The sequence below is a fragment of the Notothenia rossii genome (genome assembly GCF_949606895.1).
Source record: "Notothenia rossii genome assembly, chromosome: 1".
Lineage (NCBI taxonomy): Eukaryota > Metazoa > Chordata > Actinopteri > Perciformes > Nototheniidae > Notothenia > Notothenia rossii.
In genome coordinates, this window is record NC_136912.1 from 17106437 (window position 1) to 17115976 (window position 9540).

Below are 9540 nucleotides of genomic sequence, written 5' to 3' on the forward strand. Positions count from 1 at the left end.
TGTTCTTTACTAAGACTGGAAGAATGATCCACGATGCATTTCAAAAACTGGCTCCATTTGTTACAATTGTCTGTCCTCATTCCAGTGAGCGTTTTCTCCAATGTGCCATTAATGAGGGAAGAGGGACCATGTACAGTAGGGCAGATGTGTAATCTCTTCAAATCAGTTTGATTTGAGTTTAAGCAGCAGTAACTCAACATAAGGGTTTCACAGGTGTTACGGTGTTTATATGTCATGTGAATTTCATACTTCACCATACTAAACAGTGCCATTCCTATTAACAGTGGCGCTGATCAATCCTCACTTATATTCAGCTGAGATCCTCTGGCTCCCTCTGCTGGTTTTTCCACACGGTTACACAGCCAACAGCCAGCTGGTGCTGATATGACACCTTGTACTCTTAGCAGCGAGGAACATTTATCACCTTTACTACTTTGCAGAACTCCAAACCAACAGATTAGTCTTCACCTTCAAATTAGGCAGTTTGATTTTGGTGCAAACAATTGAGTTTATCCAACATTGCAGAAATGTTCAATAAGTATGAGTGGCAATACTTAATGAGGTGACACTTAGTGTGCGCTCCTATGTGCTGCAGATAACCTAAAGGGGGGTTTCAACTGTTTTTCACATCATTAGTTTAATATTCACAAAGAGTACCAACCTGCCTGGTAAAACAGTTGTCCAATGTCTTCTGGATCAGGAGCTTCGTGTGTGCTTATCTCAGCTTTGGAAAACATTTATAGCACAGAAATCTGAATTACAGGGGGAAGCATGTAGGAAAGAAACGTCTACACGCACGGCATCGAGGGTCCATAGAAAAAAATATGTATAGGATTTGTTGGAGCTTGACCTTTACTGGGGACCAAAAGTCAGGATTTATCTTCATTGATTCTTTTTTATGAATCAATCTCTTGCAAGACCCAAAACATTATATAAGTGCAATACTCAATCACTGGAGCTAACAATCACTTCGCTTTCTAAGAAATTGTCTGCACAGTTTTGTAGCCGGCTGAAAAAATATTCACACATCAGAGGGAACATCACGTCTCTTCCCTTGCTACATACTTACCGCCTGTTGCTTAACAAGTTGTTCATTTTACCCTTGCATACCTTTGTTGCTACAAAACACAGAGAGAGCAGGAGTTTGTCACGAGAACTCTTTAAAGGTCCCCTATTATACTCTTTTACAACGATATAGGTCTCAGATATATACAGGTCTCTGAAGTGTTTGACTCAAAATACCAAACTGATCATGAATTGTAGCATGCCATAAACCGGTTCAGCTCTGTTTCCAAAGAACTGATTCTGTTATGAAGCTTAAAATGCTAATTAATGCCTCCCTAAGCCCGTCTGAGAATGATTGGTTAAAAAAACCACAATGGAGAATCAGGTGATAAGGTGGGCGGGTGTTACCGCGGTTAGTCATTGGCTAATAGTTACACAACCCGAAAAAACATTGTGACAAAATCTGATCCGCTCATTTTCAGACAGGTTTTTATATAAATGGATCAGGACAACAAGAGAGAAACTTTTAGAATTTCTTTACACAGAGGAGACACATGTTTATGTATAAAAGTGGATTTTTGCATAATAGGAGACCTTTAAATGAGAAACTGATGAGGAGAGCTGATGTTTTTGCGGTCACTGCTTCCCTATTATGAGAAACGGTCTAGCTGCTTATTGGAGTGAAGCTGTTCCAGGTGTGAGAACAGTCATGGGTTTCATTTCTTCATGTTTTTCCAGTCCTGCATATTATTATCCTACACTGCTACTGACTCATCTGAGGGAAATGGGTCTGTGACACAATAGAGAAAACAAAAAGCACTTGTTGATTTTAAGTTTTAGACAATCCTGCCTTCGCTGTCAGCTACTCTGTACATACTATTTGTAAAAAAAGAAGAAAACGAGGAGGAAAAAAAGGACCAACATTTGATGTTATATAATATTAAGGTCATACTTATGAGTGGAAAGAGTTTACAGGTCTTCATTCTGTAAGCATTTTCTCTCCAAAGTGAATGAACGATAACCATAGAGAATTATATTATGTATAACAGTAGTGTTGAAATTGCAGTTGTGTATTAGATACTTTATATTAAATGTGCATCAGAGTCATATAGAGATGGAAATTATTTAAGAAGAGGATAATTCAGCTATTTATTTCTTTAAAAAAGAGCGATGTGTATAATGTTGGCATGTTTGTGTTCAAGCATCAATCATTAAGTTGCCTTCTTAACTGTTCTGCTACTGTGAAGAAAATATTTAGATGTTTAAAAAGCTTTGATTGCCTGCAGGTTTCTTTTTATTTGATCCAGTCTGTTGTTGCACTAGTGAGAAAAAAAAATAGATATTTCAGATGTTTATTATAAGATTGCTGTTTTAATGTTTCTCAGTATTTGACAAAATATGATGCACTTTTTACCCTGGATACTTTATCGGCCCGTCGGTCATCGGCTCAGTCGGAAACGACGCTGGTTTCATGGAAGGAAGATTTCGGAAATACATATGAACGCGACTGAACAAAAGGACAGTTAGCCTCTTTTCTCTAACACCATCTCTCCTCTCATCGGTTGGGAAGTTAAAGATGGAAACCAAATCCACTCCATTCAAGTGCTTTTTTAGGTTCATTGCCAATATGACCTTATGCTCCTGGCATACATCTCCATCCTCTGTCTCTCCAAATATAAAGCAAAATAATTTATTATCTATTTATTTTGATTCAGAAACTGAAGCATTATTTATAAACCGTGGTGCTTCCTCATTCTCATTTTATTTCATAGTTGTATTCAAGTTCCTCTGTTAAAGTTCCATGTGTCATACTGTGCAATTGAAAAACAGTGTCTGAGTGTTCATGTACCTCTGTACATATTTTATGTATGAATGATTGTACTCTGCCCGTTCATCTGAATAGTATTTTACACATTACCTCAACACTTATCTGGGCAGTTAAGTGTGCAGTTTGTAATTTATTTATTTTATTTTTCACTGCCATCGACATGTATGACCCTTGAACTTCATCCGTGTTGGTACGACGACAAACATACAATCTGTCGCTGAAAATTACTTTCCCAAAAGATGATCAGCCTTCTGCGATGACTGCAATAGATGGAAATGTCTTACTCATTTTCACTCATTTGTTGTCATTAATAAAATTGCTTTAAATTGTATTTGTTGTGCATTTAAGCTACTTTATAGTATCATTTATTGTACCATTAACACCAGTTCACAGTTATTTCTGTGGATTATACACATGAAGTTTTGTCCTGAAGGAAAAGTTTTTTGTGGAATTTATTAAGCATCATTTTCCCAGCAGCACATTGTAAGAATATCTTGGGACAATGCTGGGGTACAAAAGGGCGAAAAACATTGCATGTGGTCAAATTTAGCATTTATCCACAGAGGTAGAATTAAGTAAAGCTGTAAATTCTTTTAGCAACATCAATGAAATGTAATTTGGTCACTGTATCTAAGAGAAAATGGTCTCAAAAACTGAGAAAGTAAGACCAAAACTAACAATATGATGAATACCAGTAGTTGTAAGTGATAATTTGTTGTTGTCTTTAATTAAGCCTTTCTCTGTCCTGCAGCTAAGACCATTGACTGTATCATTACAGATAGATGCAGCATTAGTACAAAGCGCGCCGGAAAATATCACTGATCAGACTTCTCTGAGCCTGGTTCCTGGATCTTTGTTGTCTGACATTTTTAACTATCTTGGCAGGAAAAGCACAGGTGAAACACATTGCGATAACAATGGCTCACTCTTTACCATCAAGCCTTCCCTACCAAGCCTTGTTTTCAACATAAACGCTGCTTTGTTTTCACCTTTTGTTTCTGTGTGTCATCATGGCATAATATGTTCCTGAAGTAATTTTGCAAGTTGATATTCCTGTCTGTCTGTGGACATATTTTTGTCACAATGATATTGCAAGAAGCATTGACAAAAATGTACAGGTGTGTAGTTGAATACATTTATTTGTATGTATGCGTAGTAGGCTATTCACATTTGACGGCATAATTAAGTAAGTGTTAGTAAGTTTCTAACTATATAAAGATAGACTATTTCAATCAAATGATGTGGAACAGTAGCAGGTAAGGTGACACACTGTTAACCTGTTTCACAAGAGCTGAGGGTTTGTTAGGCAACGTTCAGGCTCCTGTACATGGTTTCACGTGTCATGAAAAACAAACAAGGAATTAATGTTGAATTTTAAAAAGCCACAAGCTTCACAAAGCTTTACTCCTTACTCGACAGCAGCAGTACGTGACAAGGCAACTATTTAGTATTTGGGGGAACCAAATTAATGTGATTACATTTTTTACAAGTGTAGTGGAAACAGAGATGGCAAAAGTTCACACATCCTTTACTCAAGTAGAATTACAGATACTCGTGTTTAAGGCTGCATCTACACGGAGACGAAAACTAACCGAATTCGATATCAAAAAAGTATTTCGTTCACACGGTATCGGCTCAAGAAATGTGTCAGACCCCACCATGGATGTATAATAAGAACTGGAAACATGAGGACAAAATGGCCCAACTTTTGAGAGAGCGAAACGTCACAGATTACCCGTCATACCTGGCTGTCAGGGTAGAAGTACCCGTATGTGCGCTCATTGAGCATGTGCAGTTGAGTTGCCCCTTAAGCCCTGCCCCCCGAGCTCCCACTCTCAGGCCCATCTACACTACAGGCATGAAAAAATCTTGAAGCTGGGCGTGTCTGAAGCTTGGCGATTTTTTGCGAGCAACCAATCACATGAATCTCCCGCCCCCGACATACAGAGCAATAGCAATGTTAAAACGAAGTAAACTGGATATAAACTCTCCAAACAGGCGAAAAAACTATCAGTTTCACCCACTGTCTCTGCCACCTCCCTCCATGCCTGGTTCCTCCGGTTTGTATCCCGGTAAATAGTTCCGGTCGTAAAGAACCGGGTGATTTGCTACCGTAATATCTCGTTTGGAATATGAGGAAATGAACTGCGGTCTGGCTCTCCCAGCTTGCACGCGGTTGGATTGGCTGAGCTTGCACTGGCGGGATTTGCATAAACGGAATTTGATTGGCTGATGCCAAGCATCGAGCCTCAAAAGTTGAACATTGTTCAACTTTTGATGCCGATAGATGCTCGTGATGCTTGCAAAGCCATGCCATGCTCCCCACAATGCAGTTCGGCGAAGATTCAAAATCTTCTACGTCACCCCATTCAAGTGAATGGGCGAAGCGTTGAAAGCATTTTTTGATGCCTGTAGTGTAGACGTACCAGATGCACGTTCATAATGCCGAGGAAAATAACTCTCAGAATAACGTTATTAGCACATTTTACAACTTAAGGACCTAATGTTTTTAATAAGGGCTATACAAATGTTCATACTGGGTAGTCTATTTGGTTAAAAAAAATTATCCAACGATTTACAGACCACTCTTTCTCAATGTTAGTCAATGGGAAAAAGCAGCGCCGTATAGACTGAGAGTTATGTCATCTCCGTTCACTCCAATGGACCACTTTTTTACAGCAATGGCGGATCGTGGAGCCTCTCAATCGTTCCCCGGAAGTTAGCGCCAAGGCTAGCAGAGCTGTAGAGTTGCAGCATAATAGACCGTTCGTGACGGACTTTTAAAGCTAAGAAGAAGCTTAAAGATTTATATTGCGGATATTATCAGTACATCTGATTCAAATTAACATGTGTATTAAAGGATGTCAGTGGATTATCCCTAAATTAGTAGATTTAGGGAACGTTTACAGATAACAGATTAAGCTAGGATACCATACCATAGTACCATACACTATACCATAGTGGTTGAATACACAGTATTAGGAAACACTTTATACTTACTGGACATGTTATACTCATTATATACTGTATATAAAATATGACCAAGAATGTGAGACAACTTTATAGAAATTCATATCACATCTTTTACTGATGCCATTTGTCATACTTTATTAAACTCACAAATAATAAAGTTCCATAACTTCAGTTGGGAACAAAGACCACACCTTATCTCCTCAAGGCAATTACTCATCCAATAGGTGTGCTATATAGGTGTGTATAACCCTTTCTCCTGTCTGTTACTCCCTCTTTCAGCACAAGAACCAGAGGGGGATTCAATGGAGCCTGAATACCTGCACTGAGACCCTCACCCTGCACCCTGAGTCTCAACTCTCAGTGTTTTTCAAGCCTTTCCCTGTTTTTTTGTAATAAACAAAACATTAAGCTTTCCCAATGGTGTGGTTTTCGTTTTGTGAAAAAGTGCAAATGCAGTGTTTGTATACAATAACCTAACCTCACATATTTTTTTGCTGTTGGTCATGAAATTGCTCCTGCTGACTTGTGCCAGCCATTTTTTCCTCCGCTCTGTGTCAGTGGGGAAGCCGTACATTCGTACTCCTTTCTCAGAGCGATTTGAGCATCCCCAGGCAGCACAGCAAACCATGGTGGCGACTAGGAGGCAGCACAGCAAACCAGGACAACACGGAGGAAAAGGCACAGACAAACTGCATGATATGCTATTCAATGTTTATTGAATCCCATGTATTTACAATGGATGTTCCTAAAACAAAACATTTAACATCATCATCATCATCATGCTGCTGCTGCTGCTAGGTCCTTTGATAGTCACCTGTCGGTCTCCTGTCCTTTCTGAAAGCCATAAAGATGACATTAGTCATTTAGATAACTTGTGTCCTCAATTACCATGGGATTACTGAAACTACCATGAATTTAAGAAAATGGTAGAAATTAATCTAATCTGAATTTTGAAGCATTCCTTTAGATCCCCTCCCTCTAAATATATCAATAAACATTAGAAAGTGATGCTCCTGACTACTATACAAGTTTAAGAAGATAATATTGGTTTGAAAGAATTCAAAGCTATAAATAAACAGCAACAGGCTCTTTAACCAAGGCACTGTTAGCCTAACATGTAAACTAGTTGTTCACACTAATCCTAATATTATCACTTAATATTAGCAAATTCTATTTTATTTTTTAAAACATATTGATGTAAATACATATACATATCGATTTGTTGTATAAATATTGCAAATCAAAACCTTTATTCACTAATAATTACCAAAAGTCGAAGTTCTATCTCCTGTTATCAATGCATTCACATTGCCCGCCATGAACTTCCGGGGAACGATTCTCGTCTGCATGAACCACGTGACGATAACCGTTTTTGGACTTCCGCTGTCGTAACTCTTCTATCTATACGGCGCTGGGAAAAAGTATTTCTGGGCCCATGGCATCACAGACTAATACGGAAGTTGCAGTCCCGCCGTTTGGACACACGAATATGAGGGACAAGAGTCCGGCGCACTTCCTGGGGGCTTGGTCCACACGAGACCGCTCGACCCGCTGGAGACGCTGTAATACATATGCCGGGCCTGTAAGTGGCAAAATACACCCAAAGCAGCGAAGAAGACCCCCTGAGCATGGTTGCCATGGTTGCCTGGTTGCCCTTCTGTTTTATTCTCCGCGGTGGATTTAGCAATATGTAGTTCATGTAGTTCTCCATGTCCACTTGCAGTGAGCAGCAGAGGTGGGGCTATGGCTTCATCGTTATCAGGAAATGATCAGAGCGTTTCGTCCGTAGATCTACCCACCTTGGGACCCGTTACCGTTTGAGGGCTCCGTTTCCGCGGTTCCGTTGTATCATGCAATCGAAAGTGAAACTTAAGCTCGCTCCATTGCGGAGATATTACCGCAAAAGTGGGGAAAACTGCCATCAACCCCCCCCGTCGTCGTCAGGGGGTCGCCAGTCTCTGGCACTGTTATTTTGGGGGTCGCGGGGCTGAAAGTTTGGGAACCCCTGGGATAGAGAACTGTAGCAGATACAACCCGTTTCGTGTCCGTGTGGACAGGGCCTAAAATTACTGAACAACGGCAACATGACAAAGTTTTCATTGGTCCCTCTTCTTTAGAGAAGACCAGGAAATGATAGATACACGGATCGTGTTGAAATCTGGTTGGCACGCAATGACTCTACACAGGGGTGGACTGGCCATTGGGAATACCGAGAGTTTCCCCGGTGGGCGGGGGCTGTGTGTGGGCCGGAGGGCCAAAAAAATTAAAAATCTATTTTTTTTTTTGCCTAAATCCTACCGGCCCACATTTGTAAGTGTTCCGGCCACTCCCTTTTTTTTTTTTTGCTTACCTAAATCCTACCGACATTAGTAAGTGTTCCAGCCCAGCCCAGCCCAGCCACTGGGTTGGGCTGGGCCGGGCCGTTTTGATAGGCTACCTTTGTTCTATCTATCAGTTTCAATTTCACACATCAGGCTCGTAGCAGCTGTCACTGCGCAGTGAACGATCAGGAGTGAGTGACTGAGAGACCTAGCTGGCAGTTACATACAGATGGATAAGGAAGCTCCAAAGCGTAAAGGCGCTTTTGTATAGTTTGTAGATACAGTATTGTAGCGAGCCCTGGGTTCAGAGGGAGGGGCTTGCATAGGGGAGGGGGTTGGCAGGGAAACGGGGTTCAGGGGGAGTGGCTGTACGGCTGTACCCGTAGGATAGAAAAGGGGGAAGTGACGTCTGACTCAGAGGTCGCGCGGCTGTGGAGAAGAACGTGTTGCCCACATTCTGTTACTGAGTTTAGGCTAGTTAGCTAGCAGGTTTATTGTTTTGGGTGCAGTCACTTTTGCCTCCACTTGCTGTTCAAATAAATGTTGAAAGAAAAAGTAAATCTGTTTACAGTTCTGTTTTATATGGGTGTTGAAGAAGAAGAATTGGGAGGGATGAAACCCTCTTTAATGGTCACACATGCAGAGCACACAGCACACACAGTGAAATCTGTTCTCTAATTTTAACCCATCCTAGTACCAGGAGTCTAATACTAGGAGCAGTGCGCAGCTATTGTACAGCGTCCGGGGAGTGAGGGGGGAAAGGGGATGTCCGGTGCCTTGCTCAAGGGCACCACGGCAGGGCAGGAGGTGAACTGGGACCTCTCCAAGTAGAAGTCCACACTCCAAATGTAGGTCTGGTCGGGGACTTGAACCGGCGACCCTACGGCTCACAGTCCAAGCCCCTACTGACTGCCACTGATTTAGTCCCTAATCTTGCTCTAAAAGTGCACCAGATTGATGCATTTAACTTCAACATTTTAAAAAAAGATCTTCCCGGGGGAGCTTGCCCCCGGACCCCCTAGAAGAAGTGAGGTCCACCACCTGCCCACACCCCTGTTTAATGGTCTCACCCACATTGAGGATGCTTCCTACGCCCATGTTTTATTCCATGTGTCAAGTCAGGCAAAATGGATCAAAATGTTATTGCATCAATGATCTGTTAACATTAAAATCACTAAATAAATGCTGTAACTATTTTACTCTAGGCAACTCAAGGGCTCAGGTAATGTGATTACTATATGAATAATGGTCCAAAATAACATAAAATGCATAGGGTTTTTTGTTAAGTAACATACTTTCGTCGCCGGACCAGCCGATACATGCCGCGCATTAAGTGGGCCTGTCTGTCAATTAATCCCCGGGCCACTTTTTCCCCCCAGTCCGCCCCTGACTCTAAATAATAATGACCATACC

At 41.1% G+C, this 9540-nt stretch overlaps 1 protein-coding gene across 4 annotated transcripts in view; it reads left to right on the forward strand.

Moving 5' to 3' along the window:
* fbxo41 (F-box protein 41) overlaps positions 1-6219 on the forward strand; it is a 56450-nt gene extending 50231 nt beyond the window's left edge. For all 4 annotated transcript variants that reach the window (XM_079678383.1, XM_079678386.1, XM_079678384.1 and 1 more), the window contains exon 14: positions 6086-6219. In XM_079678383.1, the coding sequence (XP_079534509.1) occupies positions 6086-6199 (114 nt within the window). In that variant the 3' untranslated portion in view covers positions 6200-6219. The remainder of the gene's footprint in view (positions 1-6085) is intronic.
* Positions 6220-9540: the final 3321 nt, after the last annotated feature.